The 16,308-nt window shown below is 41.8% G+C and overlaps 1 protein-coding gene across 2 annotated transcripts in view; it reads right to left on the minus strand.

The window, feature by feature from the left end:
• The window catches only part of NCAPD3 (non-SMC condensin II complex subunit D3), a 28,595-nt gene that overhangs the window by 793 nt on the left and 11,494 nt on the right, over nt 1-16,308 (minus strand). For both annotated transcript variants that reach the window (XM_035346002.1, XM_035346003.1), the window contains 20 exons: nt 15,712-15,846; nt 14,711-14,931; nt 13,030-13,221; nt 12,594-12,691; nt 12,346-12,461; nt 10,811-10,918; nt 10,211-10,316; nt 10,009-10,116; nt 8,753-8,991; nt 7,904-7,983; nt 6,640-6,777; nt 6,170-6,303; nt 5,820-6,019; nt 5,139-5,249; nt 4,546-4,701; nt 3,656-3,819; nt 3,283-3,422; nt 3,096-3,173; nt 193-267; nt 33-93 (listed from right to left, as the gene is read on the minus strand). In XM_035346002.1, the coding sequence (XP_035201893.1) occupies nt 33-93; nt 193-267; nt 3,096-3,173; nt 3,283-3,422; nt 3,656-3,819; nt 4,546-4,701; nt 5,139-5,249; nt 5,820-6,019; nt 6,170-6,303; nt 6,640-6,777; nt 7,904-7,983; nt 8,753-8,991; nt 10,009-10,116; nt 10,211-10,316; nt 10,811-10,918; nt 12,346-12,461; nt 12,594-12,691; nt 13,030-13,221; nt 14,711-14,931; nt 15,712-15,846 (2,660 nt within the window). The remainder of the gene's footprint in view (nt 1-32; nt 94-192; nt 268-3,095; nt 3,174-3,282; nt 3,423-3,655; nt 3,820-4,545; nt 4,702-5,138; nt 5,250-5,819; nt 6,020-6,169; nt 6,304-6,639; nt 6,778-7,903; nt 7,984-8,752; nt 8,992-10,008; nt 10,117-10,210; nt 10,317-10,810; nt 10,919-12,345; nt 12,462-12,593; nt 12,692-13,029; nt 13,222-14,710; nt 14,932-15,711; nt 15,847-16,308) is intronic.

Here is a 16,308-nt window from a genome sequence, read left to right on the forward strand (position 1 = left end):
TGGTTGCTGTTTCAGACCTGGGTTGAACTTACGGTTTCTCTGGTGATGTCAAACAGATAATCTCTCTCGGCTGGTCCTCGGCCTCTTTCTTCTCTGCAAATAACGCATACATTTTCATATTTTAAAAATGCCACGGCTTTGATCATTTGGGTTTCTTACCTCGTTCAAGTGAGAATCACAAAGATAACTTGCCTGGAGCCGAACCGGGTGTGTGCGTCAAACTGATGTAACTGACCCCAGCACCAAAAGTCAAGTCATTAATGGTCTCTGAAAGAAAAAACACATTAGCCATCAGCTTGTGACACAGCCAGAGGCCGAGACATGCTGTAGGATAACACTCAAGTGTTACAGAATAAGTATACCCAATTAATTGCAAGCATATATGCATCTTTTTTCCAATCCAGCAGATCTCAGTCTCTCGTCCAACCTCAAATCTATGTGCTAAATCTGATGGGCCATCTGTGCACGCTCTAGAATTACACCCTTCCAAGTTCATGGAGGAAATTAATTTAAATATGGGACCCCAGTCATGCACCTCCTTGTCCTGCCTTAGGTCAGAGCCTCACCTCCCATTGAAGACTGGCCATTTTCCATAACTATAGCATCTCCTGATCTGTCCTTAAAACCAGAGTCAGACCAGTCACTTTGCCTGATGAAGGCAGCACACAGGGCCCTTGAAGGCTGACAAAGGATGTGAGCAGCCCTTCCATGAGGAACTATCTGCAGCCAGACAAGAGGAATCACTTGACAAGGTACAATTTAGCTTGCCTGAATAGGCCATACTTGTCAGCTGTCTCTTTCCTGTCATTTATCTCAGGAGAGATGTCACAATATTCAGATTTCTCTTTTCTCAACTCTCTGTTTTATGCTCTTGTTTCCCAGAAGCCTTCACAAGGAATTACAGTAGAAAGTGCTTTATTGGATAGGAAATGGAAACTCTGCTAAAAGGAACTTTCTCTTCAGACTAACAAGGTCTGCTCTTGAACTACCTCCCTGTCCTGGAAGGGAATCGTTGAGGCTCTCAGTGGAAACCAGACTTGGTTAATCTACCTTAGCTGCCCTCTGAAGACTGCACTGCAAACTCCCAATTTTGTGCAGTGTGTGTCTGAACAAGTTACCTTGGTTAATGAAAAATGTACGTGAAAGGTAAGAAGGAAAGAAAGAACTGCCATCAAGTAAGGTTCTTCAGCAATCAAAGGTATTATCTTCACAAGTGTTTATGTACCACAGTGAAGAAACCTTGCCCAGACACAATCATTCTCCAAGTAATAAGCAGGAGAGGTAAGGAGGAGGCCCACAGACAGCAGGGACAGAATGACAGAGCAGTTGAGAGAAGAGAAGCAGTCAAGAGACAGACAGTTGTGCTTAACTTCTCAAGTTAACTGCATCTCCAATAGTTTTAGAATGATACATCAGGCAAGGAAAAATGTTTTCTTCTGCCTGTCTGTCAGCCTGCAAGACCCAGCACCACCATGCAGATGGCTCAACACACAGCAACTTAAGTGCTGCTGCTGCTCTGTACGGTTTGTCTCCCCAGTGGAGGACACATGCTGCCTTGAAACGAAGTAGGAATTCAGCCTTAGTACCGCTGCAGATTAACATTCTTCCTCGTTGTTCACCATATGGTGCTTAAGAGAAACAGCCATGCGAGCTTCCAGAAAGATTTGGCACTTAAAAGATTTCTGCTCTCTAAAAACACACCCCTAGTTTTTTGTACAAAGATCATTACTTGCTGCAAGGCAGCGGGGAGAAACACTGGGGCAGACAAATCTAGCCAAACAGTGGAGCATGCAGGGAAGAGAAGGGTCAGATTTTCCAGTGGATGCACATCACTGCCACTGGTTGGCTCCTGCTTGCTCATGGATGTCAGGTATTTGCAGACTGCCATACAGCTCACTGCCTTACTGGCTACATGCCGTCGGCTCTCCTGCGTGCATACAGGTCAGGTGTTTGCACAGACACAGGCAAACAGGGCGCTCAGATGCATCTCTTTCCGGAACATCAGCCCTGCCCCATTAAAATTCACGACTGCCTAATGAGAGCTGACCAGTCAGACACTCACCCAGACTCCTGACTTAACTGGAGCTCTCTCCTGAGTGGGGAGGGAGCTCATCACACCGAGAAACCACACTACAATGGAGATGACCTAAAGGAGTTCAGCAGTGAACTGACAAAGGAAGGGAATCTACTGCTGAAGCTCAGCTCCATTCGTGAGACTGTAACTGTCTCTTGCAGAAAGCAACGCTGCAGAACGCTCTGAGGCTGTCAGAAAACATTCCAATAAAACGTGACTTTTGAAGATCAGGCGTTGTGAGACAGCAACTCAGCTGCAGTGGATATAAGCAGAGCAGACTCACAATTTGTGTATGAGAGATTCCTTGCTGTGTGTATTTTCTGTAACATCCACAGAGGAGTAGAAAAACAAATGCTCAGTTCTACTCTTTCTTCGGGTAGAACACACACACGCATTCAGAAATTGCTGTGCAGGTTATTAATCCTTCTTGAGCAGCTCTCTGTGCTATCTCACAATGGACACAGCTCACCACCTGCTCTAGTGACAGAAGCAGGTCATAGCTCACCTGGGATCTTTTGTTTGGACAACAGGAATCCCTTGTCTTAGAGCTGGAAAGGACCGGAGCGTATTTCCCGCTGCAGCAGGGTTCTGTAGCTCAGTCTGAAAGTGCTAAGCTATGCTTCCAGGGTTAAGGAGAGCGAGTGTCTCAATGCAACAGAATCCTGCACATCTCTCACAAGCTGCTAAGGAGCTCTGACAACATGCCTTCTCAGCACCCCGTGGTTGATGAAAGAAGAAAGGGCAGTGGATTTGTTGTTTCAGCAGCCCAAAATAAATGCTCTCCTGCACCAACTCAATACTGTAACACCCTATGACATGTAAATGGAAACCATACTGGAATGCCCTTTCCCATGTACACTACTCATTTGAGACCTTCAATTTCTGAATAGCTCTTATTTACCACAGCCATTTACAAAATAAGTAGCTAATATTGACTTTCTCTGCTCTTTAGGGGAGCCACCCCTCTCTCAGAGAATGAGGACTTAGTTCAATTTGGAAAGAGTTCTGTTGGGTTACTTACGTTCTGGTGTGCTGATTGCACGGCCCACCACAGGAACACTTGCTCCAGTAGACTGTTGATTCACACTTTGAAAAGATACTAGGAATAACAGGAAAATCATTAGGAACAGAAATGCTCAGAGAACTCAAAGGTCTAACGATCAACTAGTCTAGTCCAATGGTGAATCATTTTGTAGCAAGCTTCCTACCTTGCTTGCTGCCAGTTGTGCTCGATGGAAACAACAGAGCTGATAAATTTCCCCCGACACTCTTGCTGCGTTGCTTGTTTCTGTCCTCCACTGCTTTCCGGGCAGAGTTCAGGATGGCAAGCGTGCTCAAAGATGTTGGCCTACGGGGCAAAAAGGCATTAAAGTAACGGTGATTTCTTTCTGCAAGCCCAGATGAGATGCTTCTAATAAGGGGAAGTTCTGTCCCTCCCAGTCCTTAACGATCTCAGACCCCTTTATTAACAAGGTTATGCTGCACCATTGGTGACTTTCATAACACTAAGCAAGGAGCGGATAAACAAAGCAACAGCCCTGTAGAACACTGTAACCAGAAATATAAAGAGAAAAACCATACCTGCGACCAAGTAATGGTTGTTTCAGAACATCAGCTCTAGGTGTAGTAAACTCAGACACAGAGGTAGGACATGATTGAGGGGATGAGGGCTGTCTCCCAACAGGGGACTGGGCGTTATTATTCCAGCCACCAGAAGGAACAGCTGTCTCCACAGATGGAGGTTGCTACAGAAAAGGAGGAAGGATCACATGTAACGACAGACACAAATGCAGAAAACCCTAGGCATGAGACACCTAAGACCTACTCGCTGTGTGATCGAATCCTTTGTGGGATGGACGTAAAGGGGTGCTAGGGAGAAAGAATTCAGGGGATAAAGTTTTAACAAGAAACAAATAGTAAATTTTGATGGAATATATATGTCCTAGTTTAGAGGTCTATATATAGGTGCTCTTTAAAGACAGGTTGCCAGGGTAAAAGTCACCTCATCTTAAGGTGGGTATCTAAAATAATTCAGGACAAATGAAATAAGAATATACTTATTTTTTACCATTGACTTTAAATGAGGATCTGCATGACTAGCGCAGATGTAAGTTTCCATTCTGTTTAAATCTAAAATCAGCCAAAATTAATCCTTTTCTGTTTGACCTGTTTATCATTACCACTCTGGAAACAGAGAGCAACACAGCATATAAGGACGGACAGTGGGAAATTAGACTTGTCCTTCCCTTTAAATTGATTTTTATGTTAATTGTTGCTCCTCTTTAACTAGTGTGTGTTGTTTGTTGTTGTTCTAAGCTTATTAGATGACTGAAGCCAAAGCTTCTTGTCAGCAAATGCACAGGGGGATGAAAATACTACCATGTCCACAGACATACAGAGTCTGGGTTCTATTTGTATGCAAACTTTTTCAGAAGAGACAGCATGCATACGGACTTAATGGTCCCAACAACCTCTGCCTGCAATGACGAGCCATGCTCTTGGTCCAACTCCTTCTCCCTCTCCAGCTGCTCTTCGTATTTCTTCATATCGTACTCCAGCTCGGCTGCCAGCTGCTTGTCCACAGCAAAGAAGTCTTTGATTTCATTTCGGTAATCTTGCATCATTTCCTGGAGCAATAAGGAATGTTTAAACTCTTTCAGAAATCTCTCCTGACTACTGATTCACGTCTCCATTCAGATCACAGCTGCTTAAGTGCAAAAGGAAATACCAGTTGGTACAGCAGAGGTGTTTTTAACAGACTAAGAGTTGAAATTCCAATTTGTACTTCAGAACATGAAAAAGCTTTCCAGCATTCAAGCTTTCTGCCCACGTTCCATGAGGAGGCTCACACGTAACACACTGTGAGATCCTTATCTAAAGTCCCTCCACCTCCTACCTTATTTAACACAGTGGCAGTGTCACAACATCATATGCCTTCCAAATTTCCTTCTAAGAAGACTGTTCGTTCCATCACTGATTGCACATCTAACACATTAAATTAAGAGAGGGAAAAGAAAAAAAAAACATCAACAAACCACAATAACAAGAAAGCACTTCCTCTTACCCGCAGGTAGTTCATAAGGTCCCTAAGAGCTGGGATCTTCTTCTGCTCCATCAAAGACTTCAGTGACGTGATTATCGGGATGATGTTTTCTACGAAGTTCTTCTTTTGAACCTTTTTCAAACAAGGCATGACATAAACATAGTTACGAGATGCCATAAAGGAGAAGTCACTCTGGTGTTAGATGAATGGCCTAACCGAGAGGAATTACCACAATTAACTCTGCTTTTATGCTGCATGCACGTACATAGGCTTTCAAGATCCACCACCAAGTCAGTTTGCACACTGAGGGCAAATTGCCAAAAAGTGCACCAAAACCCCACGTTATGTTCAGATGTTCTCTCAATAAGAGATCTGTGGAAGAAATTTAACCTAGCATAGCTTCACTGATTTCAGAGGAAATGCACTTCTGTTCATTTCAGCTGACCCCTCAAGTACTAGCATCCATTGCAAATCACAAATCTAACCATAACATTTTGTTTTCACAACACATGTTGCTTATAGAGGTGCCATCAGATCAAATCTACAGACAGAGCCTGATTAACACCATGCATGTGCAATATGTCCCTGGCATTGTTATGTTACATGGATAATTTTTGCTTAAGTCTCTCCATCACAGAAAAGTAAAAGTCCTCCTGGGATGGTGGACAGCCCTCTTCCCGCACCAGAGTAAGTGCCATTTACCTGTGAAATGAGTTTTTTTTGTGCTGCTTGCATGACAGCATTGGCCATTGCCAATTCATCGTCTTCAGGCTGAATGTCCTCATCAGGTTTTGATCTCATAGTTGATAGCTTGATTTCTTTGCAGCTAAGGATTGCAAACGTATCTGAGAGCAGCTCACTGGCTTCCATGTCCAGTGGAAGATCCCTATCCACAAAGCATGCTGCAACAGGCAGGGAAGAAGTAAAAAATATATTTTACTGGGAAAAGCAGTGCCAGGAAAGTCAGGAAGTCAGTGCTGGACTCACGGCTTTTACAGACACCAGTTGTTTGCCAGATTTGTTGTCATATTTTCGTAAAGACAGACCCCTACCTAGGACACTGTGGCTGATCTTTGTTGTAATGTTGAACCTCTGCTCATCTGTAAAATGGTCCAGGAGGAACCTGTAGATATGCATCCTTTTTTCTTTGTTATCTTTTCCTTTCAGAGAGAAGAGATTCTTCGCCCTGTAGTAGAGCAAGATATTTTACATGGGTCACGTCACATTATGCAATCTCACAAAAATAATAAGGCTTTAAATCAAAAAGAAACATTTGAATGTCACTTTTGAGACCCATAAGCCTGTTAGGATACCACAGGTTCCCACAAATTACATGCAGGAGTCCTCCCAGAAGTGTCACAGTGTTAAATTAAGTGTTCTGCCTTCCCTGTCTCCCTGAGCTGTTTCCCCCTTTTTGCATAAGTAATTACAAAGCACCAGGAATGCTTTGCTGTAACCAAAGACTGCATGGCCATACAATCCATCATTTAGCAGGACGACGATACAAATGTGCTCAACTGACCTCTCGCTCTGGGGGAACCTGTTGTACTTCTCGTGTTTCTCATAGCTATTGAAATGGAAGATGCATTCAATTAAGTGTTGGGAGAACATTACTGGATTCCTCTTCAGTAAGAGATGCACCAAGCAGAACTCTCCAAACCTGGAAAGGAGGAAAAGAAAGAATTTTACCAGACAGCTTCTAAAAGCCACCCCTGAAACACGGTGTAGGGTCACAAGCAGTAAAACAAGAAGATGAGTCTCCCAAATCCCCCTGAATACCACATTTAATTCTTGCTCAGCTACATCAGGGTTTGAACAAGGATACCGCCTTATTGACTTTAAGCTCTTTTTCATCCAGAAAAACACACTTTTTCAGCATCCACGATACTACTTCGCTTCTTGCCATTAAAGCAGAGACAGAAATAAATTTCAGCTTGAATCCAGGCACAGCATTTTCATTATTTATATGACTTAAGTTCCATTGTGGCTGGGACACAGTACTTTGCAAAAAGTTAATCACCAGAAGTCCTCCAAGAGCTGAAAGTCAATCTCAGACTTGAAGAAAGTATTTTTGTCTGGATGCAGCCACTGAATGCAGATGCAAGGAAAAAGGTCCCTGCTGAAATAGCAGCACGTTTCACTGCTAAAGCTCTAGGAACGACATGTTGCAATGCCACCATCTACTGGAAAGCCATTTTTACATGTTAAAAACCCGCTGGAGAGAAAAGAAGATGTGAATATGCACTAGTAAGCAACAATAGAGTGGTGGCCCTGGAAAGACCAATCTGCAATTTGAGCTAAATGTACACTTAAGGTCAGCGTGCATAACAGTTCTAATATGTCAAAATATTACAAAACATGGTACAAAGCTTAAAAAGACAAGGTACACATAAGGAAAACGGAATTTCTAACCCTATTCCTAAAACAAAACCAGCACACAATACAGAGCTATTAGAAAACCACAAGGAAGATTTCATAAAGGCTTGTTTCAAAAATTCCCTTTTCCTGGATATTTGAGGGTCAAAAATAGAGCAGAGCTGCATGCTTTGAAGACAAATTGCTACACTGGGACCTTCAATTGACTTGTAAAAAGGCTCACCACTCCTTTGCTACCATTCCAGACCCTGAAGTGTTAACAACCGTAGAAGTGAAGAGGTTAATGAGAGAATCCTTTGCTCTCTCACTGGAATTTTACTTCACGTGGTGAAGGTGCAAAACCAAAACTTTTTTTTTGCATACATCTCTGATCTTCAACTCCTACAGTATTTTACAGATGAGTATTTTACCTGGCAATATCTGGATTTGGATCCACCAAGACGCTGACAAAACGGAAGAAGAGACAGTCTTTCCATTTCACGAACTCTTCCTATAAGGATGGGACAAACAGTAAGTTATCAGCCTGAACCAGGAAAAATTTGGGTGTGAATCTTTAGACCGCAGCCAGGGCAATATCTGATGGAGCCTTACAGAATGCGCGTCAGGCAAATAAGCAAGCTATAGAACTTCACACATATGTACACAAAATAAACCTAAAAAAGATAATGTTCTGGGGAATGCTTTAAGCAGAATAAATGCCACAGCAGCAGTCCTCTAGGTTTACCACAGATACCAATAAAAAAGCAGAATCAAGAAAAATCCGCTCTCCAATGCCAAAGACACAGATGCTATTCAACACTGTTCTCAGAGCCAAATGCACTCCAAATCTGCCTTGTTTGGCTTCAGCTAAACACTGGGAGGGCAAACATTGTCAACCACTCAACATTCACAACCTTAAAACAATAAGCAGAGACAGCAGGAGAAAAAGGTGCTGTGATGTTTTTTATATTCATTCCTATAGGAGTGAAATGCAAGGGAGTTCAAAGAAATATAAAGCAGATGAGAGAGGAGATAACCGTTGAATAAAAATAATCTCGTTATCCAACTGTGCTAAGTGTCATTGAGGAGAGTTTTACCAACCTCACAAAAAAGAGCAGTACCAAAATACGTGTTTAAAGTTATTTTAAATTAGGATAGATCGCAGCAATGCTCCAGAATCAATTTATAAGCAATACATCCGCTGGCCAGGTTGCCAGCATTTAGCACAACTGAGGTAACTGAAGCAGGCTGTCAGACACATGCTTAGGACCTCTGTTTACCTGAAGAAGGTTGGTAAGCAGGATCAGCGTCTGCTTACGGATGAAGGGGTGGGGGTCTTTCAGACACATGGAAATGCTGGGAATGTATCTGTCCACCATGGTGGTGTAGCGGATGCACAGATCACACATAACGATGATGACGTTATTGCGAACAGCCACATCATGCGACACCTCCAGTTCTCGAGCTAGAGCTGCAATGCATTTCTTTGCCAGATCTTCATGCTGCAAACACAATTTACCTGTGAAACGGGGATGAGACTGTCAGTGCTGTGAATATATTCTTCTTCCTAACCAACACAGCCCAGCTTTCTGCCTCTGAGACCAGTATGAGCCAAGAGGAATCAGGAAGCAAACAGGGGAATAAACAAGAAACAAAAGATGAAACTTGATGAGCAATCTGCACAACCTCTCGAAGAGATTATACTTCAAGGAGTTCTTCCAAACTCTTCTTAGACCTATAGAGTGGGTCTCAATGCCAAATTCCCTCCTTCACAGAGAACTATTCCTGTGTACAGGGTATTATTCAAAGCAGCTAAAAAGAACAGCCCCAGCTGTCATAGGCATAGCAGGGAGACACCCACCTCTAAGAGCATCTCCAAACCAACTTAAAATAAAATAGCCTGCATTCTAACATCACTTCTTCCTAATTGTTTCTAAGCTCTGTATAAAAAGTATTCTCGACTGCTTTGGGAAGTTTAAAAGAATTCTATTTTCCATCTGCAAGAGATGAGATGTGTTCATGACCACAGAGATACTACAAAACCAGTTTCACTAAGCACTCTTCATCATACTGCAGATGCAGATTTGACCAGGCTTCTATCACATGGTCATTCGTACTAAGGAGAACGAGTAACTATGTACAGTCATTCTGCTCTGAACAGTACCAGGTTTTCTTCATCCCCTGTTGAGCACCTTACTAAAGGTAAGAGGATCCCTCAGCCAGCATCCAATTCTGAGTACAAGGCCAGAACAAGTCTGCATTGCTAACCAATTATCCTTGCACACCTACCTAGGAAAAATGCATTAACGGACTTGAAAAATAGTTGCATGCATGGTAGTATTTTTATGGTTTGTGCAACTTGTTACCATGGATATCTGCATTGCTAAAAGCTATGAACTGAGGCAATACAAACACTGAGCACTGTGCTTATCTGTTATAATAGACATGGCTTTGGAACAGAACTTCAACCAGGGAACAGACAGAAACAGTGGGAATTGGATGAACAAGGGCAGTTCTGCTGCAGGACAGTGCTTACCTAGAGTAATGAATGCATGAGCTCTGATCACTGGAGGCATAGCTGATCCTCTAAATTGGGACAGTGGCTGGGAAGCTGGAATTTCCTCACCATCTAGAGAAGTTGACACTACAAAAGAACATGCCAGGAATGAAAACACGCTTTTCAGGTAACAATGTTGTTCATAAAAGCAAAATTAAAGGCAGTAAGTAGAGTGCCTCACATTGGTTAGAAGAAGCCAGAATGGACTGAATCAAAAGAAAGATGCGTTTCTCCACTTTGGCTGGACACAGCTGTGCAGCCTCACCCAAGGTGAAGAGGTGTCTCACCTACAAAGAAAAAAGCAACATTGGAGTCAAAAGGCAAGTCAGCAGGAGTCAGTACAGTTACTTCTCCAAAGATAATTTAAAATTCCCTCAGTCCTTTCAAGAAGACAGCACTGAAACAGAAATTGGGCGTGTGTTTAATATACTACAAAACCTCCCTATATACTAACAATATTTAAGTAAACCTCAAAGCATTCTACACATTTTACAGACTTACTTCCAAACAGCCGATCTTAAAAAGTATGACTGGAAAATCAAAGAAAAAAACCCTGTCACTTTATTAAAAATACAATGGGCATCATATCCTTAAAGCAATTTCTAAGGTATAAAACGTTGTATGCTCTCAGGCTCACAAATACGAGATCCCATTACCATATACACCAAGGGTGTACATCAGTACTTTCCCATGCAATTGTTACCGGCACGAACTCTGTAGAATACCCATTTTGAGAATACCTACGTCATTTGACCAGTCCACAAAGGGAAAGCAAACTTACAAAGAGATCTTCTTGCAATTGCTCCGCTCCATCTTCTTTGAGGACTATATTCGAAATATAACTTTCACAGATGGTTACTAAGTCTCCATATACCTGGTCGAGCAGCTCCTGTTCCATAACAAAACAGAATTTGGCACTTAATTAATTAAACAAAATGTAGACATGATACATCTCCACAGACAAATCCTTAATTTGAAAACCCTTCTATACTTTTAATAATCTAGGTCCTGTCAAAATCCATCAGACTCCGTCTGACAGCCTTTTTCCTGCGCAAAGTGCCAAAACAGCTTGAAGAACTTGGCTTTCAGTGATCCACAGGCCTAAGTTTACTCCATTACAGAAATCCCATAGGTTTAAACAAAAAGAATTTAGGTGACTTTTCCACTTATATCCAGTGCATTTGAGGTTGTCTGTATGAATTTTAAAATGTTGTTTCAAAACTGTGGTTCCATTCAAATGAAAATATTATGCAAATTCCAAGCGGGAGGGAGAACCAAAAAAGCCAGTCATCTGCCAGATTGTGAATGAGAATAAAGCATCATTTGTCTTTTTTCTACCATCTAAAAATTGTAGCATAAGAAACTAAATACATATATGTATGGCAGTTATGTTGTTAAAGCTGCTGAAGTACCCAATGTAGAGGTACACCTGCACTCAGTTGCAAGTTAACATATTGTAATGACTGTATCTAACAGGGAGGATTTTCAGATTGTCAATTTAAAAAACAAAACAATGCAAAAAAAAAAAAAAGAAAACAACAACCAAAAAAGCAACAAACCAAGCCATCAATCCATCCTGGCCTCTGAAGAATGGCACATGCAGTTTCGCACACTATTTACTAAAATTCATTGGGATGCCTATAATAAAATAGCTGTCATCGATGTTAAAAGAGAATCACAACACATACATCATTAGCAAGAGAGGCTTGCACTAGTTCTAGCTTCTCTGTGACTGTGCTCAGGCTGACTTCACTATTTTACCAGCAAAATGTAGCTCACCTCACTACTAAACAAAGCTATGCCATAAAGCAAATGGGGAACTTGGCAGAAAAAAAAGTACAAATGATGTGTTACTAACCCCATGTTTGGGCTCATGAAAGAGGCCTAGAAAATGTATGTATCTACAGAAGCTCTGGTATAGAATAGTCAGAGCTTACAGGATAAACCTATGGCTTCTAACTGGACCAAGCCCAAGAAATAGCTGCTACTGTAGTAGCAGAGCAATAGTTCTCCTTTAGGAATGCCATAAACTTGGACAGAAATGCAAAGCATTTCAGCTGTAACAGAAACCCAAAAATTCTGAGGAAAGATTTCTACAAGGCTAGAGGATGCTCTCCTTAGCTAGAGGATGCTCTCCAGCAAATCTGCAGTGTACCAAGTAAGATAGCTAAGCAGAACAGACTTGAGTTGCTGCAGAAAGATCATCTTTGTTTAGTGAGCTGATCAACCAACAGACTGGAGACAGAAGTTGCCTTCAAGAGACAGCCCTCCCAGGTGTGAGACAAACTATTTTAAAAGGTATATTTTAAGTCACACCTGAGTCTTCTCTGGTACATCTGCATATGCATGGCAGAGCTTCTGCAGAGTTTCTACAGCTGGGCTAATCACCTCCAGGGGACATTGAAACTCTCTCAGCCAGCAATTGATGTTATCTGAAAAGGAGACCACACACATAAAACAAGTGTTTTTTAAGCTAATCCAGTGCTCGTGGAGAAGAAATAACTGTTAAGCTATGAGACAAAATTGAACTCTGCCTTCCACTCTGCAGCTTCTCAGTCACTCACCAATCAGCCTCTCGCAGGTGCTCCTAGGGAGGTGCTTTGCGACATGACTGATGACACACAGTATATGTCCTATAGTGTCAGTGCTCGTGTTCTGCTGCCTGAAAAACAGCAGCGTGGACAAACCAAAATTAATGCTGCGGAACACCACCAAACCACAGTAGAAAAATCCTTTCACCTTGGCTCTGTATTATCAAGGCAGACTTGTCAAACCAAATGAAAACACCAAAAGCTTAATGTAAGACTTCATTACTGCACAAACCTGTGGGCCATTACACCTGCTTCCTAGCTGCACAGACCAGTTGTCTGAATAAAGAATGGTGATCTAAGCAGCACTTTGCCAGTCGTAGGACAGAAAGTGCTCCCCTGCATTCCTCCTTATCTTTACTCCTGCCTCTTTCCTGCAGAATGGAGGGAAGAGTTCAAAGCACATGTATACCTGCTGACACTGTCCCAGGATTCAATGACCTTGGAATAATCCAGCTTGGGTGAAGAACCTGCCACCTTAGCAAGCAACATCCAAGCTGGCACGGCATGCTCCGTTTCCACATGAGACATCACGTTATTGATGAATGTGGAAGAGAATTTTTTCTGCTGGGACCAAATATAAAAAGCTTTGTTCATGTAACGGCTACAAGGAAGAAAAAAAAGAAACAAAAGTTAAACGAGGAGTGAACAAAACACTTGCTCCTAGACACTGCCAGTAAAACCCAGCATCTCTGTCCAGGATACACAGGGAAACACAAGAAAGCTGCTGTCACTTCACATTCCTACCTCCCAGGATATGTCAAGATTTCCACTACATGTTTTACTAACAGGACTTTGGTCTCTCTTTCAGTTACCTGCTCTGATGGTTACAGTTCAGATCAGTTACCAGTCCTAATACATTGCAGAGCTGCCACACAAGCACAAACGTAGTGCAGCATGTCAGCGAGACAGGAGAACTGGTATCACAACGAATCAAGAAAACATTTCAGCAACCTGTACCAAAGATTTTCTAGCAGTTTTTATTTGAACACCCATAATGGAATAGAATGCTATGATGTTGAGGCACCACAAACTGCCCATATTTCTGTTTAGCCGTAGCCCACTTCATATTGACAGAGTTCTAAGATTTATCAAGAAGCAAGGTAGTCTAAGGTCATGAAGTAGAAGATGCCACAACTCTGTCAACTCTGCAAACTATGTCATGAAATAGCCCAAATTAGATCACTGACAGTGGTACAGATTGGCAAGGCAGCGCAACCAGTATCTCATTTTCTATTTTGGAGCTATTATGCCCTGTTGACTAATAAACATACAGCTGTCTTTGATCAATGTTGTGTCCTTGCCATACTGTGTTATCCCATTTCTTCTCCTTCATCCCACAGCATTCTGCAAAAGGCAGAATAATTCTGTTTGTCATAAGACAAGTAACATATTGTACATCAGAATTAATAAAAGGAGATCTTCTCCTTGCTTTATATATCCTCTCTTACTTCTGTCATCAGAACACCTCCATTTAACATTCATGCTGCTACCAACACACCAAGAATAGCAAGTGACATTCCCATATATGAACGCTAGAGTTCAGCGAGACTGCACAGGTAACAAGAGCAAATAAAATTACTTGACACAAAGCAAAACTGCACTCTTCTCACCAGCTGCCAATGTGTCTGTTTGGCAGTTCCCCTGCCCTAAGAGCAGGCAGAGCAGCACAAGCAGCTCATGATGTGATAGCTTCCATCTCTAGCAGCAGTATGCACTTAGATTGACTGCTTCAAGCTGAAAATTCAGACAGCTTAAAAAAAAAAATCCCGCCAATAAATTTAGTTTCTTGCCCTTGTGTAATAGCCAGCTCATGCATTTAAATAATATGTAAACTACGATACATAATGGTCTGTGGTCACACGAGGAATAGGAGAGCTGAGAGTGTAAGCTCATGCTCCTATCCTAGTCCTCTGGTCAACAGGCAATTTCCTACTGTAAAGAAAAAGCTGCACGTTCCAATACAATCAAAAATTTAAAAAATCTGGATTTTGTCCATGAATGCTAATGTACTAAAGGCAATAAAGACATCCATGGCACTAGACAAAGGGCTGTTATGGCAACGCCAGCAATGTAGGGAGAGAGACACTTACCTCAGCTCCTGGCTCTCTGAAGTCAGGAGGGTAAGGAGATCCCACGCTAGAGCTTGTTTTTCATCTTCGCTCTGGAATTTCTTGTAATGCTTTATATGCTGCAACAAGACCTGATCAAGGCAATCCAAGGCCTTTTCTTGAACAGAACTTTCAGTGTCCATCACAACAGGCACAACTCCGTGTAACCAGGCCTTCTGCACCAGGACGTTATCCTGCTGAGACTGAGATAAACGCACTTCGTATTAGAAACATTTCTTAGTTATTATATGGTCCTATATGCACAGGTAAGATCGGGGTCCTGGTAATATCAGCAAAGGCCTAGAAACCTTAAGAGTCATCTATCAACTTTTAAAATACATTTCAGTAAGCCAGCATAGTGCTCAACTAGCTCTGTGATGTGGCAGCATATGGGACAAGGGAACAAATTTCTTTGACACCACACAAGGTACTGATTGTAACTATGATCAAGCTACCTGGGGTAAAGTGCTGTAATGCTTTTTTGGTTTGTGTTGAAACCCTATAAATAATTGCAATAGTATCACAATAAAACTGTACAGCAGATGATTTAACACTAAAACCAAAGAGTTTTGATTAACATCATCCTTGTGCTCCAACACGAAGTTACTAAACCTTGAAGAATAAATAGAAGAGGAAAAATATCACAGTGCTATCATCTGCATATTACATCTCAGTGAAGTGATTCATATCCCCCCCCCCCCAATTTGAGAAGGCCAGCAACATAAGCATTTTCTCCAAGACATACAAATCAACAGTCAGGAATATAAATGTTTTCAACAGCTGGAAGCATCCTACATAAATCACAACTATGTGTAAGTTATGACTTCAAGTCAAAAGATAATAAAAAAATAAAATGTAGTCATAAAATGAAATTTGGTGAATGAACAACTGATGTGTACCAGATTTGCCTGTGTCCTCCTCATTTCAACCTACACTTCATCCACCTCAGGTCTGGATAAGAGTTCATGGTATTTTTTTCTCACCACAAGGAGCTCTGTTATAGACTGCAAGGCCTGCTTCCGCACAGAAACAGCAGGGTCCCGGCAACGGTCCTGAAGAGTGGATAAATCTTCTGTAGTGCAAGGGATCACTTTGTGTTTCAGGATATTCATAAAAACCTGGAAGTCAAATACCATCACAGTTTTGCTGGGAATACAGGCCAAGAGCACTGGGTAACAAATCAAAAATACATTCTACTCCCCACCAACTTCAACTAGAGATTCAAGTATCTCACTGAGAGCAAAGAATAATATTAATAATTTCCAAGTACTGGGCAGAACTTAGTACAGAAAGCAACCTTTCAGTCATTCAGATTTTAAAACAGAATTCTGTATAGAATTAATGTCACAATTTCCCCTTGAAACTGACATTTCTCTTGCCTGACTTATGTCTCTTACCCAGGGATAAAGGGGGGGGAACTGAAAAGCCTCTCAACAAAACAATTATAAGTCCTACACTTGAGAAGCTCAAAACTGCCTGGGAACTGAAGGGGAAGAACCAGGGGAAAGAAGACTAATATAAAGTCAGTCAACAGCAGATGCATATTTAATAAAATGATGAAATTTTCATTGAAGAATCTC

This window comes from Oxyura jamaicensis, chromosome 24, assembly GCF_011077185.1.
Source record: "Oxyura jamaicensis isolate SHBP4307 breed ruddy duck chromosome 24, BPBGC_Ojam_1.0, whole genome shotgun sequence".
Lineage (NCBI taxonomy): Eukaryota > Metazoa > Chordata > Aves > Anseriformes > Anatidae > Oxyura > Oxyura jamaicensis.